The 27,604-nt window shown below is 38.4% G+C and overlaps 1 protein-coding gene across 1 annotated transcript in view; it reads right to left on the reverse strand.

The window, feature by feature from the left end:
• The window catches only part of LOC134815891 (dual serine/threonine and tyrosine protein kinase-like), a 49,977-nt gene extending 22,610 nt beyond the window's left edge, over nt 1–27,367 (reverse strand). The window contains exons 1-17 of the mRNA XM_063824490.1: nt 27,249–27,367; nt 26,174–26,294; nt 25,920–26,071; nt 25,676–25,804; nt 25,397–25,525; nt 24,341–24,481; nt 23,035–23,220; nt 22,651–22,830; nt 17,882–18,025; nt 16,879–16,987; nt 15,392–15,621; nt 11,957–12,097; nt 11,711–11,790; nt 10,278–10,451; nt 7,813–7,897; nt 4,758–4,916; nt 3,437–3,551 (exon numbers count right to left, since the gene is read on the reverse strand). Of these exons, the coding sequence (XP_063680560.1) occupies nt 3,437–3,551; nt 4,758–4,916; nt 7,813–7,897; nt 10,278–10,451; nt 11,711–11,790; nt 11,957–12,097; nt 15,392–15,621; nt 16,879–16,987; nt 17,882–18,025; nt 22,651–22,830; nt 23,035–23,220; nt 24,341–24,481; nt 25,397–25,525; nt 25,676–25,804; nt 25,920–26,071; nt 26,174–26,294; nt 27,249–27,338 (2,365 nt within the window). The 5' untranslated portion in view covers nt 27,339–27,367. The remainder of the gene's footprint in view (nt 1–3,436; nt 3,552–4,757; nt 4,917–7,812; nt 7,898–10,277; nt 10,452–11,710; nt 11,791–11,956; nt 12,098–15,391; nt 15,622–16,878; nt 16,988–17,881; nt 18,026–22,650; nt 22,831–23,034; nt 23,221–24,340; nt 24,482–25,396; nt 25,526–25,675; nt 25,805–25,919; nt 26,072–26,173; nt 26,295–27,248) is intronic.
• Between the last annotated feature and the right edge of the window lie 237 nt (nt 27,368–27,604).

Raw genomic sequence — 27,604 nt, forward strand, 5'->3', positions numbered from 1 at the left:
GTTTTCAGATCCCAGTCACATTCGATCTTCATAAAGCTCGTACATATAATGAAGAAAAAGTTGTCAATGAGCTAAGCAAAATTGACATCGATAAGTTCAGGGAAGATCTGTTTTGTTCAGAGCTTAACCTTTCTGAATATCAATCCTTAGACGAGGCTGTGAACCTTTATCAAAATGTCCTTGAACAGGTGCTAGACAAACATGCCCCACTTATTACGAAACGATTTACTGCTGAAAAGTCTGATTTTTGGGATAAAAAATGTCAAATTGCTGTCAGAGAGAGGAGAAGAGCAAAACGAAAAGCCAAAAAGCATCCAGAGAATGATGAGTTTATAACTGCTCATTTTGAAAAGTGTGTTGACGCAGAAATCACCATCAATCGAGCTAGGGATAGCTACTATGATAAACAGCTCAGTTCTTGCAAAGGAGACTCGAAAGGGACCTAAATAAACTTTTAGATAAAGAATATGGCTCCAACAAACTGCCAAATGGTGAAGATATCGAAGTGGCTGACAAACTCAAGACTTTCTTCGACAAAAAAGTAAAAACCATTTACTCTAATATTGAGAAGGAAACTCAAAACACTTCCCTAAACGGTCAAGGTACCAAAGACTCTACTTCGATAGAGAATGCAAAGTGTAGACTTGATCAGTTTAAGGAATTCTCATTATCAGAACTTGAAACCTTAATTAAAAGTCTTCCCAATAAATCAAGCGTACTCGATGTCATACCAATGTGGCGCTGGCTCTTCAAGAACTGCTTACCCGAGCTTCTCCCAATCATCCATTACATCGTGAATGAATCACTAAGAGTCGGAAAGTTTCCATATGCCCTAAAAGAAGCATCTATTAGGCCTGGACTCAAGAAACCTACCTTAGATGTTGATGAGCTGAAAAACTATCGACCGATTAGCAATCTAACCTATCTGTCCAAAATACTAGAAAAAGTAGTTCATTGCCAATTAAATGAATATGCTGATGTCAACAACCTGTTTTCCTCATATCAATCAGGCTATACAAAATTCCATAGTTGTGAAACTGCAGTTACCAAGATACATAATGATATTCTAATGATGATTGATAGCAAATCGAATGTTGTGCTTCTACTCTTAATTCTATCAGCTGCTTTCGACACCATAAACCATAATCTCCTTCTTACAAAACTCAAGAATGCGTATGGTATTACAGAACTAGCACTCAGCTGGTTACAATGTTACCTTAATAATCGCACATTCAAGGTTAAAGTAAAAAAAGTCACATCTTCTGAAGGCTATCTGGATATTGGTGTACCTCAAGGATCCATTTTAGGACCACTACTGTTCATATTGTATACCAGAGATCTTGAAGAAATTGTCACAAAACATGGTTTCTCGATACATTTGTATGCATACATTTCGATGTTCACAGTTCTAATCCTGATTTAACAGCTGTGAAAAATTGCTTTCTGGAGATAAAGCAATGGATGACAGTTAACTTCCTAAAACTGAATGATGAAAAAACAGAGTTATTAGACGGCCCCAATGTTAATGTGGCTCTTGATATGTGTTGGTTCAACCGAATTATTTATTATGTAATCAAGTTTATTTTTCTCTTTCAGTTAGTTGTCATCCGGCCAAACATTAAGCAACTTATATTGCAGTACCATTTATCAATTAGTTTATAATCAAAATATGTCATTGTAATTTTGCATGGCTGAAATGTAACGCTTGATTTATATATATAATAAATATATATAATAATTAATTGAATTTTCAAATGAAAAATAGGACCATTATATGTCAGCCCAATCCAGACAATGGATTTAGGAGACCTCTCAATCTGTCCTGTTAGCAAAGCCAAGAACCTGGCATTTCTTTTCGATCACCAAATGAATTTGGACTCTCAAATAAATGCTGTCTCCAAAGTATGTTATTTGAATCAAAGGGACTTAGCAAGAATCGGTTCGAAGCTTTCCCATGACCTAAAAGTTCAGTTAGTTCACTCCAATATCCTCTGTTTCATAGACTACTGCAACTCAGTCTATTATGGTATAACAGAAAAGAATCTTCATAAGCTACAAAAGATACAGAACAATGCTGCTAGATTTATCTTTGGTCTTTACGGGAAAAAAATACGTCAACCTATCATGCTTTACCTCAAAAAGCTCCACTTTCTGCCTGTTCGGTTCAGAATCAAGTTCAAAATATCACTTCTGGTCTTCAAGTGTCTTAATAACATAGCCCCTCAGTACTTACAAGGACACATCAATCTAAGGGAAGTACGAAGACGAAGTTCCAGACTAGATGATGACTTTTATTTGTTGAAAGTTCCTCCTGCTCCTCATTTCAGACGAACAGATGCTGCATTTATGTTTTGTGGACCAAAAATTTGGAATGAACTACCTTACTCAGTGAGATCATTATCATCTGTAGAATGTTTTAAAAATGCCCTAAAGACGTTTTATTTCCACCTAGCTTTTGATAATATTTCTAATATTTGTCCATAATGTCTGAACTGATACAGAAAGTGCATAATTTTGGTAACTTCATACAAATATTTGTTCATAAAATCTGAACTGTTTAAAAAAGTCCATAATCTTGGTATTTCAACACTAAGTCTCGCTTGAATGACTTAAATGTACATCTTTGTTGGGTATATTTTAATGTCGAAGCGTGTAATAAATGTTAGAATTTATTATTATTTATTTATTTATATTAGACCCCCTGCTCTTTGTCATAATATATATCAATGACTTACCAGGAATCAGTAACCTAGCTAAATTTATATTATACGCAGACGACGCAAATATAATTATCACCGGATCAAATGTACAAGAAATTATAAACCTCACTGACGTGTTGATAAAATTGGTTTACTCGAACGGCTCTTAATCTGAAGAAGACTTGCTATATGGTATTTTCAAAAAGGCGGGTAAGAATCGTCTCTTAAGAATCAACAACACTCCTATTATACTGTCCTATTGAACGCAAAACAGAGGCCAGGTTTTTAGGAGTTATCGTCGACGAAAAATTAAACTGGGCTAGCCATATCCGAGCTGTCAAAACAAAAATGTCACGATTTATTATATAGGTGTTATGTTCAAAATAAAACGCAAATTACCAATCAAAGCAGCGCACGCTTACAGATCTTCCAACGTTTTGTACAATCTCACTTAAATTTCTGTTCACTAGTTTGGGGCTTTGCTGCAAAATCCCATATTGACTCACTGTTCACTAAACAAAAGCAGGGAATACGTGAGCAGTTATGTCGGGTTACGTGAATTACTATTACAAGGATGGTAAACTTCCGGATCATACACTAAAGTTGTGTTTAAAGAGTACGAAATATTAACTGTTTTATTTATCGTGTCTAGTCCATTTAATTTTAAGTAGTTATTCAAATCTATGAGTGGTACATTAATTACCAATTAGATTAACAAAAGAAATATCAAAGCTGACCTGAAAATAGTTCAGGTGCGATGTAGATGGGTGTGCCAACCAGAGACCCGGACATCATGGCCTCAGGTTTACAAAAACCATAGTCTGTTATCTTAGCCATGTTGTTGGAGTCCAGCTGAAAGTGTGTTTTTTAGATTAAAAGGGGTTTTTCACTTAACATTTGTAGCTAATGTTTAATTCTATTTGAAGTAATTTGTTTCAAATGAGTATGTATATAACAAAAGATCAAATATACATTTCATGTCAGAGTGGTTTAACAAATAAAAACTACACTTTTTTACACTAAACTTTTGCCTTTTTTGTATGGTGTAGGAAAAAGTGTAGTAAAAAAAGGAAAAAAGGTATACTTTTTTATACTATTTTACATTTTTTTACACTTTCAATTACATTTAACAAAATTATCTTCTAAAAATCTTCTTTTTTCCTATTATTTTCCAATCAGTCTTCACATAGTAAAACATACCTTTGGTGAGAAAACAAATGTCACTTTTTTACACTATGTTACACTACACTTGGGGGGGGGGGGGGGGGGGGGGCAACCATATTAAAGTATATATTAAAATGTAGGGTTTTTTTTTCAATTTTGACCCAGGGATATACTTTAATATACTTTAATATACCTATTAATGCTTTTCATTCATACAAAGTTAAAACAAATTCTTCTTGTAGTGCATCCTGGGTTTGGACAGGATATGCCCGCTTAAAATATTTCCATCACGTCTTGGATTGGTTACATAGAAAATATACATGAAATTCCATTTCTAATTAAAATGTAAGTTTTTTTTATATATATGCTTAAATATACTTAAATATACTTAAATATACTTTGATATACAGCCCCCCCCCCCCCCCCGTTGTTGCTACAATCTTTCAAAATTTAATTGCTGAAAGTCGTCTTGGCAAACATGCTAGAAACCCCATTTTTACCTATTATTGTTAAAGGTCGTTAAATTTAGCACGATCCAAAAGTTATGCGAAACGGGTTTACAATGACGAAAATATAAAAAAATATATTAATATTGCTTAATTATGCTTCCTGCACGACAGTTTGGATATAGTGCCCGCAATCCGGAGTGTGACTCACTCAACCCCTCCCTGTTACTAGAGTCTACAAATTATTTTACACAAAAATAATTTGTAGACTTAAACTAAATTGCTTGATGATCCTTTCGATATATGGATAATATGGATTGAAAGGAAGTTAGATCGATTTTACTTAAATGAAACTATAATGTTCCAATATTTTAGGTCAATATTAAAAGGCATGCGTGGGAGTTTGCATTTCATGAAGCACAAACCATAGTAAAAACCTATTACTTACCAAGACGTTCTGTAGTTTGAGATCTCTGTGGACGAGGCCTTGATTGTGGAGGTATCGAGCTCCCTCCACGATATCCAGCGAGACGTTAAACCTAGTGCGGGGATCCAGGCTCTTGGACTTTAGGGCTGCAAACAGGTCACGCGACAACCTGTCCATTATCTGAAATGTTATCACATGTTATATAATGTAACGTTACCATGGTTACATGTAATATGTAACGTTACCATGGTTACATGTAACATGTAACCCTCAGGAAAAGTGGAGAAACTCAGTCAAGAACACTGAGCCACTTGAACAACTTCTTCAACTCGTTAGGGTCTGATAATTGTGCCGTAGTTAGTAGAGTTAAGATGAGCCTCAGTAAGAACAGGACCGCCAAGCAAATGATCCTGTATGACTTTAGCAGCCTGAGGAAAGACTCTGAGCTCCAGGATAAATATGCACTTGTAGTGAAGAACCGTGTCTCATGGACAGTGACCACATGGAGGATGCTACGGAACTTTACGCCAAGTTTGTGGAAATCACCGAGGCCGCAAATGTAACGCTACCATGGTTACATGTAATGAGGAACTGCTTCCAAGGAAGGCTAGGAGGAAGCCTGATGACCCAGCAAATGATGAGCGAGTCCAGGCAGCTAGAATTAATCTTTTTCAGGCCAAGCCCCAAGGATGTTCTCCATCAGGTCCTTTAATTTTATTTGTTTTGACTCGCTGAATCTTATCACTCGGTAATTCATTAAGCTTGTTTCACTAAAGTAACACTTATATTGATGATTGATCCGCTCAGATGACTAAATACTAATACGCTATATTGATAAATTAGAGTAAATCGTAACCCGATGAGTATTTTGTTAGCTCGGAGATGTGGAGAAAAATATCGGGGCAAATTAAGTTAATCAAAACTTTGTATTTAGCGTCATCTGTTGTAACCGTTTGTTTCAGCGTCTCTACAAAATTGTCCATTGTGGTCTTCCAATGCACGAACTTGTTGGCATTTCTCCGTCCGCTGATGTTCCCAGGTCAAGTTCCAGTTTTTCAGGTCTTAATACCTTATCCATTACTGATCACTGTTCAAATTTTTAGAGGAGTGGTCTATATTGCGAAAGAGCAGACTTTTTTCATCAACGTAGGACTATCGGGCCACCTCATATTATATCCAAACCCGATTACTTATTCCCTACGATCTTAAATAGTAATACCTAAAGAGCGTTATCATATATTCATACATGTGTACATGTATATTCATATTTGATTGTAATTAAAGATTTTAATATTTATTTTCAACATGATACAGCGAAATTATTAAATCAATTTGATTGAATTCTTGAAACCATATTCAATTGTTTTCAATTTGAAGCTTAGTCGAAAAAGTAAATGTGCTATAATTACTTTTGAGAAGAGCTCTAGAATTTGTTTTCCGTCACGCTGCAATTTTTTTCCAAAATCTTGAAAGAAGTTGTATCTAAAATCCCGGTCAAAATCCCGGTAAAATTGGTATTTTGGCCGGCATCTGGATTTGGTAAAAAGTCCAATCCCGGCCGGGCCCCGGTACCGGGATCACGGTCGATCTCGTTGATCGTTGGATTGGCTTCCTTTGGTAAAACCTGTTTGGTTAGGTGGATCAGGATGTGAGATTTGGCGGTGAGTAACAAGCCGAGATAGCAGCATCGTAGAGAGCAGTTTTCCGATACAGCTACAAACTGCTTTTGCTCTATAGTTGTCAGGGTTCCTGTCTCCTGATGCAACCTTTTTTGCGTATCGGTGCGATCGCACTTTTGCTCCAGAGGTAAACTCCTGTCTCCAGAGGTAAACTCCTGTCTGCAGAGGTAAACTCCTGTCTCCAGAGGTAAACTCCTGTCTCCAGAGGTAAACTCCTGTCTCCAGAGGTAAACTCCTGTCTCCAGAGGTAAACTCCTGTCTCCAGAGGTAAACTCCTGTCTCCAGAGGTAAACTCCTGTCTCCAGAGGTAAACTCCTGTCTCCAGAGGTAAACTCCTGTCTCCAGAGGTAAACTCCTGTCTCCAGAGGTAAACTCCTGTCTCCAGAGGTAAACTCCTGTCTCCAGAGGTAAACTCCTGTCTCCAGAGGTAAACTCCTGTCTCCAGAGGTAAACTCCTGTCTGCAGAGTTAAACTCCTGTCTCCAGAGGTAAACTCCTGTCTCCAGAGGTAAACTCCTGTCTGCAGAGGTAAACTCCTGTCTCCAGAGGTAAACTCCTGTCTGCAGAGGTAAACTCCTGTCTCCAGAGGTAAACTCATGTCTCCAGAGGTAAACTCCTGTCACCAGAGGTAAACTCCTGTCTCCAGAGGTAAACTCCTGTCTGCAGAGGTAAACTCCTGTCTCCAGAGGTAAACTCCTGTCTCCAGAGGTAAACTCCTGTCTGCAGAGGTAAACTCCTGTCTCCAGAGGTAAACTCCTGTCTCCAGAGGTAAACTCCTGTCTCCAGAGGTAAACTCCTGTCTCCAGAGGTAAACTCCTGTCTGCAGAGGTAAACTCCTGTCTCCAGAGGTAAACTCCTGTCTCCAGAGGTAAACTCCTGTCTCCAGAGGTAAACTCCTGTCTCCAGAGGTAAACTCCTGTCTCCAGATGTAAACTCCTGTCTCCAGAGACAGATTATCTCAGGTATAAATATTAAATAGAGTTTGAACTTTATCAAAGTTAATCATTGGTCAGTTAAGTGAACAGCTGGTGTGGTGTCCTCTGACGGCTTTAAGGAAGAAACTCAAGCACACCGGGACACCACACCTCAAGTCACTGGTACCTCGCCCTTTCAGACAATATCCGATCCCTTGAAGTTAAATCACACGACCATGATGTTGACTTCGCATCTACAACTAGCCTTGAAGCCTTCTTAAGCAATATTCCCACATTAGCATTAGCATTAAGTTATAGACTTTTGCTGGACGCTGGTCCACAATTACGTTGATCTTTAGAGTGAAGATGGTGAAGTTGAGGGGGTGAAGGGATAAAAGAAAGGATATGAAATCTAGGAATACATTATATTGGCATCAATCACAAGATTGATATAGGAATAAGAGGATTAAAATTGTTCACTTACCAGATATGCAATTGTGTGACCGTTGACGGACTCGTCTAGAACGGCCCCGTGAAACCCACATATGTTCTTGTGCGCTGGAATGTTCCTGAAAAAAATTGCAAAGTCACACACACAGTTCAGAACAACAATACTAGATGTACTGCAGGTTCACACACTCAGTTCAGAACAACAATACTAGATGTACTGCAGGGTCACACACACAGTTCAGAACAACAATACTAGATGTATTGCAGGGTCACACATACAGTTCAGAACAACAATACTAGATGTACTGCAGGGTTACATACACAGTTCAGAACGACAATACTAGATGTACTGCAGGGTCACACACAGTTCAGAACAACAATACTAGATGTACTGCAGAGTCACACACACAGTTCAGAACAACAATACTAGATGTTTTGCAGGGTCACACACTCAGTTCAGAACAACAATACTAGATGTACTGCAGGGTCACACACACAGTTCAGAACAACAATACTAGATGTACTGCAGGGTCACACACAGTTCAGAACAACAATACTAGATGTACTGCAGAGTGCAGGTTCACACACACAGTTCAGAACAACAATAGTAGATGTGTTGCAGGGTCACACACACAGTTCAGAACAACAATACTAGATGTACTGCAGGGTCACACACACAGTTCAGAACAACAATACTAGATGTGTTGCAGGGTCACATACAGTTCAGAACGACAATACTAGATGTACTGCAGGGTCACACACAGTTCCGAACAACAATACTAGATGTACTGCAGGTTCACACACACAGTTCAGAACAACAATACTAGATGTACTGCAGAGTCACACACACAGTTCAGAACAACAATACTAGATGTTTTGCAGGGTCACACACTCAGTTCAGAACAACAATACTAGATGTACTGCAGGGTCACACACACAGTTCAGAACAACAATACTAGATGTACTGCAGGGTCACACACAGTTCAGAACAACAATACATTTTGAATGAATGTAACCCCAGGGGATTAAATAGGGAGGAATTTAGATATATTGAGAAGTATAGAACTAATTGCTTGGGTTTAAATAGGTGCAAAGTTGAAAGATAAGGTTTTTAGTTTTTAATTCACTTTTTGAAGTTTTATTCTTGTTGTAGTTCATTTCCATTTACCACGTGTATTTTATTTAGGTAATTTGATTCTCGATTTTTTGAGGCATTTTAGATCTTCGTTTGTTTAGTACTAATTAAACTAACCAACTTAATTTCATTGTAGCTAATGATGTAATCTTACGAAGTATACACTACAATTGCGTGTTTCACTGTCTAGCCCACCAACCATAATAATTAGACAACTGCAGTTAACTAAGTCACACAAAATGTGACATTTGAAACATCATATTGCCTAACAACAATAGATTTTCTTTCTGAGCAGTGTATATGGGAGTAAGGGTTACGTGGCTTATGTTCAGAACTTCTGAACGTGCTAGGTTAATCGATGTCTAAATTAGGCCACTATCCTCGAAAACGCTCTTATTTTTGTTTACCAATATCCTAAAACTCAAATGAACGGGATGAACTGATCCCGTGTTAAAATGTTTAATTTCTTTGTTATAGGGGGGAAGGGGGGGGGGGGGGGGGGGGGGGGGGGGGGTCCCTGTTATAGCAACTTCTTTAACTTCGTGCATTCTGTTGGTAAGTAATCTCGCTCACTTCTAACTCAAACTGGAGATTGTAAATAAGGATCCCGTTGATGTAACCTGACATGATTCCAGCATTTCTTCCAAAGGAGAGTACGGCCCAACGAATGAAACTCAATCGGTCATGCCTCAATCCAATGACAACATTAACCAGGAAAAGAATGTATTAACAGTTTTTGAACACTGGTGATAGCATTAGCATAAAACTTTTAATTTCACCACATTTCATTACTCTTAAAAATGAACGTCTTTTCCTATTCCAATTTACAGTAATGAATGTTACGAAGGTCGTTCATTTCTTTAAAATGTTACGCCAGTCCCAGTTTTATTCATGGCCTTGTGACATCAGGCTCAGTAGGTGTAACCATCCATAGCGCTACTGGGATTACTAGGGCCGGTTAGTTAAAACTAGTTAATCATAGGAACATAAAAGCTTTAATGGTCGTGATCACCTCCGGATTTCAGGTTGCTTTTTTCCCTCGCCATGTCGAGGCGGAAAAGGTGAAGGATAACACCCACTCCGCGATGGCATCTGATACAATACGATATACAAAGAATACATTTATGTGCAATTGGACAAAAACTTATTATTGGCGTCCTTTTTAATTTATCACACCCTAACAATATGGGCCAAACAGAGTTCAACACGTGACATCAGATCCAAACAAAATATAAAAAAGGCGTGTCACCTTGCGTAGTAGAATTCAAGAGCGAGGCTATCCCAATGTAGGGGGGGGGGGGGTGTGTGTGTGTGTGTGTGTGTGTGTGTGTGTGTGTGTGTGTGTGTGTGTGTGTGTGTCTCACCTTGCATAGTAGAATTCAAGAGCGAGGCTACCCCAATGTTTGTCGTCGGGAGGTACCACTGACTTAAGAGCTAACGGACCCTTTCCAGCCCATTTAATACAAGAGTAAACCACGCCAAAGTGACCTCGTCCTATTTCACGACCTTGTATCGGAATTCCGTATTCTAACTGGTCGCTGAGGGAGTTTTTAAACATTGAGAAGATTATTAATGAAAACAATAATGATACATAATATTATATTATGTACAATATATGTTATATACTCCAATTAGCTACTGTTACTATGCCACACATACCGATATATATTATAAGCGTAACAAAGTAAACGGTGTTATTGCCCAAATAATAGTTCCATGTGTTCAACAATAATCTTCAGGGACATAAATACAATTGAAATAGCAAATTATGAAGACAAATAACAAATTTCCTAGAATGTCTTCATTTTGAGATAATCTCAGATCTTTCATTTAATGAGTCTGGATTCTTTAGGTTGTGCAGCTTCTCGTCTAGGCAGAGGCCACAGTGCCCCGCCCCTGCCGTATAACTATTTGATTTGGTGATGATTTTCCAGTCTATACTATAGTCAATGTTTTTCTCCTTGAGATCCAGAGGTGTAGGAAGCGGGGGGATCCCCCCATAAAATCTGGGCAAGGGTCCAAAAGGGCCAACTTTTTTATTTAGGTTTCTAAAAATTTTGGGGAAAATCATAATGATCAGGGTAGCATGAAACATGAACAAAAGTAGTTTCCAGAAAAACCACTTTTGTCAAAATTTTCGAGTCATTCTCGATACGTACCTCTTTCTCATGTGATCAAAAAGTCAAAATTGCGATCTCGGAAGGCAGGCCTCCCCTTCTCAATACGAGCTCGGAAGCGGGAGCTCTAGTTTTACAGGTACTTATCGAGATGCTACCCTGATCATTATGAGCCAAAAATACAGGGTGGGCCAAAAGTCAGTGTTCAAACGTTGGCCTTAATAGCTCAGTCACTGAGTGCCCAATTGAAATAAATCTTTCTGGTATGACTCACTACCACCACTGGTTCGAAGAATTTGTCAAATCGAAAAATATTCGTGTTCATTAAAAAAAAATGAATGTTCATTTTCGCATTTATTTGATAGTTTGGATAGTCGGATCGAGCCAAATTTTATTGGATTGTATTTGGCCATTCGAATTACGTTTGTCCTGAAAAAATGAGAGTTGTAGCTTCTCAGATGACCGAGATACGGTATTATGTAATCAATTTTTGGCCAATTTTTAACACCGTGAATGAATGGGAAAAGCGAGCAACCGGTTTCATTTTCGGTACCATTTTGCATTTGAGAACAGCAATTTAAATTGACGTCAATTCTTTTTGTTCGGAAAAAGGAGACACTGGCCATGGTCCACTCTACACAATTTTGAGTTTTAGTTTAAAAAATGGAAGATCAACTTACCACAGTGATGTAGAGTAGAGGGCGAGGCGGGCAAGTCTTGGGGCGTATTCGGTGCGAGTGCGATGTCTGTCCTCTTCCGTCTACCGGAGAAATTAGTTCAGTTACGGTTTACAGTGTAAACCGTCCACACTCCACTACTGAGTTACACAAAACATACCCATTCCGGGATCGCTTGTTGATGTAATTTGTATTTGATGAGCTAGTATTTAAATTTATGGGAATTAAGAGCAAAGTTTCTTTTCTTGCCTGGCCTAATCTAGCTTGATGAAGTTTCAGGAGTTGGTCCATAGATGTCTCAAAAATAGAGTGGCTTTCGTTGAGTCTCTCAGTGAACTGGGTAGTTATGCCTCTTGCCATAGGAACAGCTTGAATCTTTCCAAGTATGTTCTGAGGAGTACATATTAAATTTCTTGTTTGAAATGCAGCAACAACAAAAAAAAATGTTTTATCATATCTAGGGAAAAGCCGGAAGCATCTGAGGACAAGATAAGTCGACGCCACAACATGCGCTTATGAACTCGCGTGTTATTGGCGAAATTGTAAACCTTTAAAATAAGCTCCGCGCGTCACAAAAACTATAGTTTCTGCCTGCCTTCGGCCGGGATTTCACTGCCGCAGTTAAAAATTGTATTCTTGTGTAAATTTGTATTGATCCTGTTTGATGCGACAAGGAAAAATGCTCTTATCAGGAAAGGAATTACTCAACGTTTCGATGTTACATTTACAACATCGTATTCATGATCTAAAATATTTCTATAAAAATTTCAAAATGTAATTTAAAACATAGATCTGAGGCAAAATTAGTGTACGATTATTTACTTTTAATTCAATCAACTTTATCCAAAAATGTGATACAAAAGTCATGACCAAATGTTAAACAAAAAATTTTCGTAGTCACTGACATGGATCAAATCAAAGAATGATAAGAAATTTCGCCCAGTTCGGACGCAAAATAGTGCATAAAACCGAATTCGAACTCAGCACCTACGGCATGTGAGGCGATCTTAAGCCACTGGGGCGACATTTAGTACAATTCTGAGAATAAACTAGTGGCGACAAGGGGCGAAATTTGTACACTTTTACGTACAATTTTGCTAGAACACCTCCTCTGCACATCAGAGGATGTTTTCAATGAGTTGTAACGCTGAATCTGCATCCATATATTAAAGTCACTATTGTAACGCTGCCCTCATCCTGAATCTGCATCCATATATTAAAGTCACTATTGTGACGGTACATTAGAACTAGACAGAAACAAAGTGTGAGGGGCCTGAACGGAACCCCTCGGTTTCAGTTCCTTGTTTAACACTGCCGTACAGCAAGGACATCCACCGGGTTCTCCAAGGATGGGCACATAGCTCACTCCACACTATGCTTTGTCAAATGTTGATTATATACCAAGGATCTACAGGAAATATTTCCTTGTAAGTTTACAGGGCGATCTGTGAACAGACAATATACATTGCGCTTGCGCGTTTCCAGAAATGGGGGCATATTACAATTTCGTTACAAATTGTAAATTGTAATTTTGTCGCCCAAGTTCGGATCCATAATAGCGTAAAAGTTAGGTGCGTGCAGAAATTGACATCGATAAATTACACCGTTCGGAGAAAACTGTGCTCTCAAAGACATGTCAAATATTTGGTTTGGTAAATGGTTCCTGCTAACTAGATAATAGACGAATTCAAATGATTACACATATTGATTGGAAGTTTACCTTAAGTTTACGAACAGTGTATTATTGGGAGAAGGTTCACCAGCCTCTGATAGGGCCTCATCGGCCATATCTACAATATGTTATCGCTGAGGATATATTGTGACAGTTCATATAATGTATTATTATAAGGATTGGGCAGCATACCACCAGATGAAGATGATATGTAAGACTTACATTGTAAGTCCGGTAATCGTAGAGATCTCAAGATACGACTGTCCAGTTTCCCTGGCCCAGGAACAGTCGTATCTTGAGATCGTAACCTGGGCCCTGGCTACAGTCCACACCTCACCTATGTGGGCAATCTGCGGAGGAACACGGGGCTTGACGACAGCAAGGAGATAAATAACTCATGCTGAATAAACAGATTTGGAGAAAAACTATATTATCTGCTCGGACATTGAAACCACAATATGTATTATATTATCTGCTCGGACATTGAAACCACAATATGTATTATATTATCTGCTCGGACATTGAAACCACAATATGTATTATATTATCTGCTCGGACATTGAAACCACAATATGTATTATATTATCTGCTCGGACATTGAAACCACAATATGTAATTATTATCTGCTCGGACATTGAAACCACAATATGTATTATATTATCTGCTCGGACATTAAAACCACAATATGTATTATATTATCTGCTCGGACATTGAAACCACAATATGTACTATATTATCTGCTCGGACATTGAAACCACAATATGTATTATAATGAATAAATGAAATTGAATTGCTCTCTCTATGAGTAAAACTTCGCAACAAGATTTACATTGGTCGTTAACCACTATTGGTGTACTACATATACACTGTGCAAAAGTTATAAATTGAAATAACTATTTGAAACAATCTGGTATGAATAAGGAAAAATGTATGGTTATTTCTAATATCAAAGATGAACCAATATTCTTGTACCGTGAGAGGTATACCGAGAGAAACCCCGAAAAGTAAAACAATTTAAAAAGGTTTGAATTGGTACAGCTTTCTAGATGCAGTACTTTATCTGATTTCATGGTACACCGTAGTAACTAACTGAAAGTGAGGGAATGAGGTTCCAAGCTAATTTCTTCATTTAAAGTTTTAAAAAGTAGCCTCTTAAACTGTAGAACTAACTTATTAATGCTAATTAACACTGTATTCTCATCACATTGTCGCCATATTTCTATCCAAGAGCTAGAGGTAACTAGCCTATCACAATTTACAAGATCTAATGTATAAACCAATCTTTTGAGTAAACATTAATCAGTAAAAAAAATCTGGTTCCCCATCAATCGGGTATATAGATTTAAGTTTTGCATAATGGTCAATGCGTTCGTGTTGGCGAGGTTCGAGTTCCGTCCATTAAGTATTGCATAATGTATGTAATGTTTTGCATAATGGTCAATGCGTTCGTGTTGGCGAGGTTCGAGTTCCGTCCATTAAGTATTGCATAATGTATGTAACATGTATGTAATGTATTGCATAATGGTCAATGCGCTCGTGTTGGCGAGGTTCGAGTTCCGTTCATTGAGAATTTTTTGGCAATTATAAATTACTCGACTAAGGTAATCAGTAGAACACCTTAATTAAACTGTTCGTTACCTGTTAATCAAAGGTAAATTTTCAATTAATATGTGTAATCACTTGATTTCACCGGTTATCTGGTTAGCAGGAACCATTTATTAATTTAACAAAACAAACATTTCCTGATAACTCCGTTTACTATTTGACATGTCTCTGTATGAACTTCTCCGGACAAGGTATTTTACGGGGGGGGGGGGGGGGGGGGGGGGGGGGGGACAGTCCTCTCCGAAGTCAGAACAGTATAAATTTCCGCACCAAACTTTTTAGCTATTTTGGATCAAATTTGTTCGCGACAAATTTACAATTCTTAGAATAAACCTTGCATGACATTTGTGTGAAATTTTTACAATTTTGCTAGAACACCTCTGCACAGTGAACACGCATCATCTCACCTGAGCAGTATTGCGTTTCCACTCCGAGTCCGGGACAGGCTGTGGAAATCCGGTCTGGAACATCATCTTGAGGCTTTCCCAGATGGCTTGAACCGATGAGAACTGGTTAGCGACCCTAAAGTCAAGGCCGTAAGCGGAGGCGACTACCCTAGTTAGAGCCTGCCTGGCCTGACCGTTGTTTGTGTCCTCCTGTTCTTCTTCCAGTCTTGCCAAACATCGCGACAATGTGCCTGGAGGGAGACTGCTGATCAGATCTGATATAGGCTTCCTGAAACTTTCAGAGTATAGATCAACTGCCGTGTTAGCATATTTTAAAACTGAACCCTGCAATTAATGTAAAAGTGGTTTGAAAAAAACATTTTACCATAATATATTAAGCCTCGATCCTTGTCTTTTTACGATGGTATTGCTACGAAGAAGTTCCAAGAATTATGTATTTTATAGTATGTAGGGTACTACCCAGCCCACCTTGACACTGCGTCATTCACTTTTTCATTGCTATGCAGATAAGACCATGATCCGACTTTTACTTACCTTACCGGACTTTATTTGAACGGACATTAATTGGACGCTGGAGGCCCTAACATTCATTTTTATGTCTGTTCAAATAAAGTCTGTCTGTTGAAATCCCCCCCCCCCCCAGATGTATTCCACTACTTATAGTCCAGGATATGGCTGCTTTTTGATTTAATTTAATATAAACATGTTTACTTCTTAACGACTGCTTTTTTTGGCTCACTGTATTAAAAAACGATTGAAAAATTATATCTATTAAAATTGGGAAAACCGCCCAAAAAGATGAACAAATTTCGGATTTTTAATGGTTTTGAATGCCTTTAAGTGTAAATTTTAATGCCCGTTCGCATTATGTCTGGTCAATAACAAATAACCGATGAGATACTCCGCTTCGATGATCTGCCGTCGTCATCCACCATTTTTACTAAATAGGGTGTACAAAAACGATAACCACAATACATGAAAAGTGTTTGAAAGTTTTAAGGTTGAAGTGTGTTAATCTTTAAAATGAACTTTAAAGTTGAAAGAAACCTTGTATTGAGGTAGTGAATGACAAAAGTATTAATATCAAAATATTTGAGTATTTTTCGCGAGCACAATTTAAACCATGGTTCGGCAGACAAAAAATTAAGGCCCACGCAATTTTAACAGTAAAAAACTACATAGTTTTCAGGTTTTGGTAAATTACGTGATTGAAATTCTAGCCAATTCCAAGCAACCTCTAGTATAAGGATGGTACTATGTAATGATGGTTTACCTAACTCTATAGATGATCGCCGGCGTGTGTTTCCGGCCCCTTCATCCGCAGCTGACCATGACAGAATGTCTATTATTCGACCAAACTTAGCATGCAGATTGCAGTGAATATTATATTTTGAAGTGAAAAAATTAGAGAATAAATAATCAATTACCAATTTCATTTAGACAGTTTAGTGACCAAAGAATCTTAACATAGTGTTATTTTCACAAACCTATCATACTCTCTTGGAGGCAGCTAGCACTTTGTACAATCTTCTTAGAAACAAGTACATTTAGTTTCTCCAAAACCAACTTTTCCAGTTGATCATTACATCTCCTCACCTGTTGCGTTACATTGCTTCAAATAAATAATTGGATAGCTAACCATACAACTGGTAACTAGTAACTAGTAACTGGTAACTAGTAACTGGTAACTAGTAACCAGTAACTAGTAATTAGTAACTGGTAACTGGTAACTAGTAACCAGTAACTAGTAACTAGTAACTAGTAACTGGTAACCAGTAACCAGTAACCAGTAACTAGTAACCAGCAACCAGTAACTAGTAACTAGTAACTAATTGTACTAGTAACTAGTAACTGGTAACTGGTGACTGGTAACCAGTAACCAGTAACCAGCAACCAGTAACTAGTAACTTCATTGTCGCTACCAGTGGTGTGCGCCGCCGTGTTCTACCAAAATCGGCGGCGGCCTGGCCAAAATTAGCGGCGGCGGCGGCGTTCGGCGGCGTGGCCTGTGGTAAATTGGCAGTTTCAGTTGTGACTCGACAAAATGGAAATTCATTGCTTAGGTAAAGGATTGACTTAGTATTAATAAGGTTCAGACAGTTGCAAATTTCACTTCAATTCATCGTTGATCGTATGACGGGAATTCACAATTTCATGAAACATTGCATTTGCTACATCGAACTACTTGACGTCAGACATGCTAGAGGGATTTTATAATTAAATTCAGCAAATTTTTTTATTAAATTTTTAATTTTTTTGAGTAATATTTTGAAAATTCAAATTTTAAAAATACCACGTTCACGCCGTTTGCGCCGCCGATAAATTGTTCGGCGCAGCGGCGTGGGCTAAACACTCGGCGGCGGCGGCGTTCGGCGGCGGCGCACACCCCTGGTCGCTACAACAAAAAGGTGTAGTGACACCTCCCCCCCCCCCAAACAAGTTTATCTTACATCGTGAATAAAACACAAGTACATGTAGCTAGTACCCCACCTGTCTGATATCAGCTAGTCTCCCACTCTCACTCAGCCTCACTCTCTCGAACTCAAAAGACTCTGCTTCTCCCAGGATGTCAGGTGTTATCTCTGCAATGCTTTGCTCTATTATACCTGACATTTCCTGCTGGTTGTCGTGTACCTGATCAAAATAATTGATAATTTGATTTATGCTTCACAGTTCACACTAGAACAAAAAAGGGTTAGCTAGTTTATTTAAGTGCAGTTTAATTAAACCCAGCATAAATCAATAAGGCGTTTCAGAATAGACTCATAGTTGGATAATATATATATAATATATTAGTGTTGAAAGTATTAAAACTTAATGTTTAATACTTTCAACACTACTATATAACAAATAATTTGAGCCTGAAGATGGCGTTGACACCAAAAATTTGCCTATATTCCTAACTTCCTGTTTCATTTGTCCTTGTCTCTTCCAACCGGATATTATCCAACTATCAGTACATCTAGTATTGTTGTTCTGAACTGCGTGTGTGACCCTGCAATACATCTAGTATTGTTGTTCTGAACTGCGTGTGTGACCCTGCAATACATCTAGTATTGTTGTTCTGAACTGTGTGTGTGACCCTGCAGTAAATCTAGTATTGTTGTTCTGAACTGTGTGTGTGACCCTGCAGTACATCTAGTATTGTTGTTCTGAACTGTGTGTGTGACCCTGCAGTACATCTAGTATTGTTGTTCTGAACTGTGTGTGTGACACTGCAATACATCTAGTATTGTTGTTCTGAACTGTGTGTGTGACCCTGCAATACATCTAGTATTGTTGTTCTGAACTGTGTGTGTGACCCTGCAGTACATCTAGTAATGTTGTTCTGAACTGCGTGTGTGACCCTGCAATTCATCTAGTATTGTTGTTCTGAACTGCGTGTGTGACCCTGCAATACATCTAGTATTGTTGTCCTGAACTGTGTGTGTGACCCTGCAATACATCTAGTAATTTATAACCATTGATACAAAGGCCATAATTTTTCACCAGCTCTCCAATATCCATCTTGAAGTTGCATTTTATATCATCAAACTTAAGCATACTACATAAATAGTGTAGACTTTCTGTCACAACAAGACTGCAACCCATAGTAACAAATATAAACAGAACCCCTAATGTCAGCTAACAATTTTCTTCTGATCCTAATATGAGCTTTTTCTCTAAAAACTCAACTGAACTAGCGTTTCGGTGTGTGCAAAAGCTTCCAGGCACGCACATTGCTTGCCCCGTTAGTTACCTGTCCCTTCAAAATCAAACTAACAGTCAAGGACAAAAAGTCATACACCAAATGAGCATTATATTTTTATAAATTGTTTTACACCTTTTTATTCGTAAAATGTGCTAAAAGTAAATTTCATGTTTTTTTTGTTTTTTTTTCTTTCTTGGACCAATTCTGTTCATAATTTACATCAACAACCTTCCTCAAATTATTGATTTAGCCAAACATATTTATTTCGTCCGACGCAAATCTAATTATCAGTGCAGATACTTTTGAACATTGAACAACTTAATGTAATGGCAAATGAAATCCCAGTGACTTTTATAATCGATTGGGCTTCTAACAACGCGACGGTCTCCAATTGAATGCTAGCAAAACTAAATATTATATGATATTTACAAATAAGAAAACCGAGGATATAATAGAAATCTACATAAGAAGTGAACGATTGAAGCAAAGTGAACACGAAAAATTTCTTGGCGTGATCATTGACAAGAACTGGTAATCATATTGTGTCCTAGTATTGTGTCCTAGTATAGTATAGCGGATGCGGCTATTTTCACATTTCCTTTCATTCGTATCACTCTAAACATCAAATCACATCATCCGATGAAAACGAAGATAGGAGTGGCTAAGATAGGAGTGGCTAAGAAGATAGGAGTGGCTAAGATAGGAGTGGCTAAGATAGGAGTGGCGAAAATAGGAGTGGCTAAGATAGGAGTGGCTAAGATAGGAGTGGCTAAGATAGGAGTGGCTAAGATAGGAGTGGCTAAGATAGGAGTGGCTAAAAAGATAGGAGTGGCTAAGATAGGAGTGGCTAAGATAGGAGTGGCTAAGATAGGAGTGGCTAAGATAGGAGTGGCTAAGATAGGAGTGGCTAAAAAGATAGGAGTGGCTAAGATAGGAGTGGCTAAGATAGGAGTGGCTAAGATAGGAGTGGCTAAGATAAGAGTGGCTAAGATAGGAGTGGCTAAGATAGGAGTGGCTAAGATATAATAGGAGTGGCTTAGATAGGAGTGGCTAAGAATTTCCACGTAATTGCCCGAGTAAGCTCTTCCCCAGAGCTCGTAGAAGAGTTTAGTCTACTCAAACACAACGGATACCCGAATCCTTGACGGTTCATTGACCCCCCACCCCCATCAGGATGTTAGGGTCCAGTAACACAGTTCAACTGCTCTATACTTTAGCGAATGATCCATGCTCTACATTAAGAATTGTCTCATAATTAGGGTAATTATAACACTGTGCTTTCTGTCTCTCGGAATTCTCCATGGTCTTCTTTGTTGAATGTTGAAGGTGGGAAGTAGAATTAGGATTAATAACCTTAACATAAAAAAAGACACTTGGCCCGGCCTATAGAAACCACTTGCCTTAATGTCTGGTCATGCCTGTTCAACCGTAAATGTCGAGGACCACAAATTCACCAAGGCCAACCCTCCTCGACAAAAATCCTTAGCCTCATTCAACTAACAGACCAAAGATCACGCGCTCAGCGTTTCCCTTCCATTCCATCCCTCCCTTCCAAACCCATCTTCTATATACTCGGACAAGACGACATCAAAGTCACCCAATCATCAGCAACTACTCTCCGCAACCTCCTCACCAAGACGAATACCACACCGCCCACTCAACTCACTCCCAACACCATCTACGAGATACCCTGCTCACAATGCCTCTCCAAGTATACCGGACGGACCTACAGACCCCTGATCCACCGCATGAAAGAACACGAACGATGCTACCGTACAGACTCAACAATGCTTTCGACGAAACCACAGACATGATCAAATCCGCCCCCGCCCATCATGCACTGACCACTGGAGTGGGGGGGGGGGGGGGGGGGGGGGGGGGGTGGGGGTGACATGTCCGCTTCCTTTTAGTTCTTCAAGCGGAGGTTCAACATCTGAGCATGCTGTGTTAAGCATATCCGCCACTGTGAATTGTGATGGTGAACGATCCAAGTGGCCCGAGTCTATGCTGTATCGCAATGTGATAAAATCTGTATATTCAGATTTATTTAGAACTCAAATTCTTAGCGGTATACAATTTAAGCTCCCTGGTTCACAAATCTGCTCCAACACCCTTGCAGTTTTCTTATTTACTTTTTCTAGGATGTGCTGTTGATGTTCTTTATACATATTCTGAGACACGTTGTTTTAGTATCTCTTGGAGCTCATCTGGAGCAGCTGATGATTGTTAACTTACATAAAACTTACAGTCGGCTTGATTTGTTGTTTCAGTTTGTAACATATCATATTTGCTACTCAAACAATTAAATAATTAAGTAGAGCACCTTGTTGGAAAAAGAGAGCACAGCAGTATTTAAAACTACAATATAATATATTACAACATTCCCGTTTATATTCCCAGCCTAGCAACAATACTCAAGTCTCGGTTTCAGAAGTAATGGGGCTGCCGTGAAACTTGATAGCAGGCAATTAAATCAGATGAATAAAATACAGTACTGTAAATTTTTACTGTCAAGGATTCAGATGAAAATGGAATGCTACTCAAGTTTTCACTTGACCACTCCCAAGTTTCATGTCATTATTTGCAAAACTACATTATATACCTACTAGTGTAACCCGGCCTTCGGCTGGGATTTCACTGCCGCAATTAAAAAGGGTAGGAGTAACTACCCGCCGAGTCAAAACCCGCACTAGGTGAGCAATTCTATTCGGAGTGCCCTCACGTATCCAATAGTATCTTAAATTTAATAATCTCATAATCAGTTCTCGTGGATAATTAAGTCATTATTAGGCACCACATTCCATGATCATAAGGTCCAAACACCGACTATTACACCTCATCACTCCCGTCTTGAACCGCTTTCCATTTTTATTTAATTCGTTTTAGAAATTAACCCTTGTTAACTCCGCACCACAGTCCACACCCGCCTATTATATTTAAAAACACGCATAACATTGTCGTATGTAAGTATGAACTCTCTCTGCAGTCCAAACAGATCCCAAACAGTGCGCCCTCCCCTTATAAGCTTATAGTATAACATTACAGCGAATCTTACCCGGATAACCCAATTATGATTTACTTATGCAGCTACATATTATGCAGTAATGGGAGAGAGAGCGAGCCCCGTAACTCTTACTGTTTTCTTGATTAAGCTGCTCAAGCCATTTTATGTAACATTTGTGGTACGAAACCATCAATTAAACCACTTACCACCGGCCGATTTAAAAAAAATTGCTAATGGGCTTCGTCAGAGTTTTCTCAGCACTATACCGAAAAAACCACTCCCGTAACTCTTACCGTTTTTTCAATATAACCGACCGGAAATTACACACGCACAGACACACGCACACACACACACACACACACACACACACACACACACACACACACACACACACACACACACACACACACACACACACACACACACACACACACACACACACACACACACACACACACACATTCTGAGATTATTGTTTAAGATTACAGAACCATCATTTTACAGAATACGGTAATTTACAGAGCCAACCAATCTACAGAAAACACACAAATTGAGCGAACTCACCATTTCTAGGAGGTTGTTGTACAATTTGTTCTCCTCTGCTCTCACGTAACTGATACGTTTCGGTGTCGCCTGGAGGTCTCGAGCCAGTTTGAAGGCGTGTGTTATGAAGAAGTCGAGAGATCGTGTGTGAATGGTGTTAATCCTTCGCACCGCTTCTTTTAGCTCTTCTTGGAGATTAAACTGAAGACACCTTATCGTGTTTATGATTGAAGTTTTTAATTTGTATAATTGAGATAAGATTTTTGAGTATTACTGACTTCATTCGAGTGAATTTTATACAGGCACAATTGCACTGTTGCAGTTTTCAGTTTTATAACGTAAAAACCATGAGATTGGGTTATCAGTTATCAGGTTATCAGTTATCATACTATACAGACCACCCACCTGAATGAAATTAATGAGAACTTTCCGGAATTTATCAAATTGTTCAGTAAAGAAGTTAGTTTCCCTGTTGCGCCGAGCACTTTTACTCTGCCGTGCGCTGATAGTAAAATAATTATCGCACTTTTCCGGATCCGAACAGTTTTGTAAGAAGCCCATCTCTTTCAGTTTATCAAACATCGTCCGCTCCTGCAAATAAGTTTATTAAACATCGTCCGCTCCTGCAAATAAGTTTATCAAACATCGTCCCCTCCTGCAAATAAGGTTATCAAACATCGTCCCCTCCTGCAAATAAGTTTATTAAACATCGTCCCCACCTGCAAATAAGTTTATTAAACATCGTCCCCTCCTGCAAATAAGTTTATTAAACATCGTCCGCTCCTGCAAATAAGTTTATTAAACATCGTCCCCTCCTGCAAATAAGTTTATTAAACATCGTCCCCACCTGCAAATAAGTTTATTAAACATCGTCCCCACCTGCAAATAAGTTTATTAAACATCGTCCCCACCTGCAAATAAGTTTATTAAACATCGTCCCCTCCTGCAAATAAGTTTATTAAACATCGTCCCCACCTGCAAATAAGTTTATTGTTCTAGAAACTAGAAGGGGATGAAGCCAGTACTAGATTCGATTATGATGCTGGCCGACCTTGGAGTTGTATCGGAATTTTCACAACGTTTACGCCGGATTATGTTACATCTGTTTTCAAGTTTCAATCTAACCAGGTCTCAAGAAAATGAGACTAAGTAAGTAGGTTACATACTGTAGAACTTCAAGTGTACAGTACTATTTGAAACATGATACAGTATATTTTGGTTTCAAGACGGAATACCTAACGATTTTCAGTCACATTAAGACATGGCCCATGGGTCATAAAAGATCAAGACCGCATTCCTTGTCTTATCCCAAAGCAAAATTAATATCTAAAACGCTCGGCAGCGATAACACATGCACTAGTCAGGACATAAAGTTGAGTGTAGTAAATCAATGCTATAATATAGCGTATGTAAATAATATATTGTATTATCGTTTTTATTCTACATTCTAGGACTACAATATTCTACCAGGTATTTGTGCACGTATGCCAAGAAAAGGTATGATACTCGTCCGCATTGATAGCGTTTCCGGATGTTTTGAAACTCAATATAGGCCACATTTTACTCTGCAGATTATGCACAATGTAAGATAAAGTCATGTGCAAGTCAATGTGGAAAGTTAAGTTATGCGAACACTATACCGAAAGTAAGGAGTCAGCTGAAGGCGACCGGTCTCGGCAATATAAAATCCTAGAAAAGAGCAAGTACTGACCCGGTTACTACTGTGAGTAGCATTCTCGCTAATTCGGGGTTTGCGTTCTTCGGAGTCAGAATCGGCGTCCAGCGCTGCTGCCTCTTCATCAATATCACACTTATTGACCAGGAAAAAGATTGGTGTGTCGGGCATGTTTTCCTGAACAATATCACACTTATTGACCAGGAAAAAGATTGGTGTGTCGGGCATGTTTTCCTGAACAATATCACCCTTATTAACCAGAAAGATGTTTTCCTGAACACTTTGATATAACATAACATAAGCAAAGCTGCATGATATAGGAACAGGAACCGACTGGGATCCCGGCGCCGGAATCATGATTTTAATCAAAATAAAACCTCCGCCAATTTGTATTTTTGGTCGGGATTTTTTTAATTAGAATACATATATTATGCATCAGTCATCACGATTAATTTACAGTATGACTACGTCCACTAGTTAGCTGCGTTATTTTCAACAGCAGACTTGATTGTCTCAATTTAAATTGACTAATCTGGCTGACTCGTTACCAATCGTAAGTTGACTAGGTAGTAGGCCATTTGACTTAACGTCACGTTATGTGAGTAGACCCGACCCGAAGACACTGCAACTTGCAGGTTGATAGAATTACACAATTTAACATTTAAAATATTATAATATTACACTTGACAGATCGGTATATGGTACATTATTTGAGGACACATCAATAGCAAAGTCTCACTCACAAATTACTAACTAAAACTGATACCCGTCCTGATTTTGATTCGCATGACCATATTATATGGAATAATAGCACGTGATTCGATGCGTGCAGTTTTTAAAGAAAAATCCCACGCATATAATTGGACATTTTAGTTTGCTTTCGTTGAGAGTTTTAAATAGTACCGCAAACCCCGCGGTAAATCGGGGTTTGCGGTACTATGTACTATGTACAATGTACTATGTACTATGTACTATGTACTATGTACTATGTACTGTACTATGTACTATGTACTGTAATATGTACTGTAATATGTACTATGTAATATGTAAGTTATGTACTATGTACTATGTACTATAACATGGCTCACTTGCCTGATAGTAGAGCAAACTAACTGTATCTTCCTCAGTTATACAATAGTTCGCATCAAACACATAGATTAGAAACGCTATAATCTTACTATCTCCGGTACCAAGACGGGGACGCTCGATAATCTGCAACCCCTGTAAATTAATAATTAATATATACCTTTCATGTGATAGTACATTTCAAAGAGAGGCTTCAATAATACTACCACATTCAATTGACTTCAGACGATTATTATACAGTATTATTGTGGCAAGCATTATCGAAATGCAACATTCACGTGTTACCTGTTTCATAAGCGGGTGGTTAATGGACGCCTCTACCATCTCATTGGGGTACTCGGCTGACAAATCAGAATCACTCTCCAAATACTCCCGAGGGATTGCTTTCTCTAGTCTTTTGTACGTACCTGCTATCTAGGAGGGAACATTTTGTGCTAGTTTGATCTTGTTTGTGTTCCAAGGGTAAAGAAAGTTGGAACATTTTATACTTTCTGTTATCAAAGAGAAGAAGTAAACATCATGAGCTGACCTCTTTGCTAGCCTTGTTGAGGAGTCTGACAAAAGGAATTGAACCGTACTGCAGCTTGACAGGTCTGTGAAGGCTGGGTGTCTGGGAGGCTGGGCACACTGTCTTTCCCAGCAGTTCGTTTATAACACTACTTTTACCACAGTTAACTTGACCTGGCAGATAACTCATTATCATGATTAGATTACGGTACAACTTCTATATTAATAGTCTAAAGTTCAACAATAATTGACAACGGAAACTTTATATGTACTCACCAACGAAATACAATGTTGGGACGCCAATTATAACATCACGAATATCGTTCTTCTCCATATCACTCATGAAGATATTGCTTCTGTCTTTTAAAAGGCTATCGGAATGAATGTCCATGAAACACTGAAAAAAAACCAGTTTATTTTTATCTATTTTTGGTAGTGCAAAAAATAAGATACAGCACGATAAGCTACATAGGACAGAGCTGGCTACTTTATCATGCACAACTATATTATAATTTAAACTTGACATAGAAAAAAAAACACTGAAAATTGACAAAAAACCGACCCTTCTTCCTGACCAATTTCAGCTCGCAAATGGAGTTGGAACCTCGCGATTTTTAGAAAAAGGACAGGAATACGAGACAGCATTCTTATAATTTTGATTTAGGCTTTAGATTTTTTATAATCAACATCAAGAGATTGCACGTGCGAGAGCAAGAACAGATTAGCAACACGCGTTGCCATGCCTTATGATACGTCATGACTAGCTCACATTTACGCTCACGCTTTAACTATTCATAACTTAGGTTGTGATTGATATATTTTGATGCGGTAAAACAACTTTGTCGTCATTGTCAAAAAATCCATACTTTCTACAGTACAGAGCTTAGACCTGGATGATGAAGAGATTAGAGAAATTTAAACATATTATATATATATATTATTTTTCAAATTTCCTCGAACAAAGCTTTCGACTAGCGGGTTTCTAGTATATAATAAAATGATTAGTAAATTTTGTTTTCGTAGCTATATTTATTCAGGACGTTACAGAAGGAATTTATTTAATGTAGTTGAGGAGCCCTCACTCTCCTCACGTCCGACAATGGCGTTTCTCTTGTCGCTAATATATATAAATCTAGATTCTAGATATTTCATTCGATAGACATGGTAAGAAGTTGGTAATAGGTGGAATGTTCTCGAATAGCGTGTTTGATTCCTGTCCATAGAAATGTTTTGGCAATCGCGAACTGCCCAAGCCTTTTGGTCGCTCATTCCTGCCACTCAGCATTGCCTACTGCAACGGTAGACAGTTTAGAAGAAAATTTGAAAAGTTGAAACAATCACGTCATGTAACCTGTATAGTGTCGTTGTAAAGTTCATCAAGCTTTTTCCTTGTTTCAGAGTAAAGCTGTAACTTCTCATATCCTGTTTCTGACTCCTCCATTTCTGGTTCAGTTTGAGTATTTTCATTCCATAACTATCACGGTGCAGAAAGATTAACCGCAGAGTTTGGGGGAAATGTAAAGGGCGCAGTAAATCGGGGTATTGATTTTTAAAATCAGGGTTTGCGGTATATCGGGGTAACTATGGTAACATGTAGTCTTTACTGTAGTAGGTATGTGCCTTATATTATAAATATTTATATTTGTAAAAGCCAAAAGGTGTATTTTTATCATAAACGGAAGGATTTTTACGCTAATCAGTCACTGT

This window comes from Bolinopsis microptera, chromosome 5, assembly GCF_026151205.1.
Source record: "Bolinopsis microptera isolate Bmic1 chromosome 5, MBARI_Bmic_1.0, whole genome shotgun sequence".
NCBI lineage: Eukaryota > Metazoa > Ctenophora > Tentaculata > Lobata > Bolinopsidae > Bolinopsis > Bolinopsis microptera.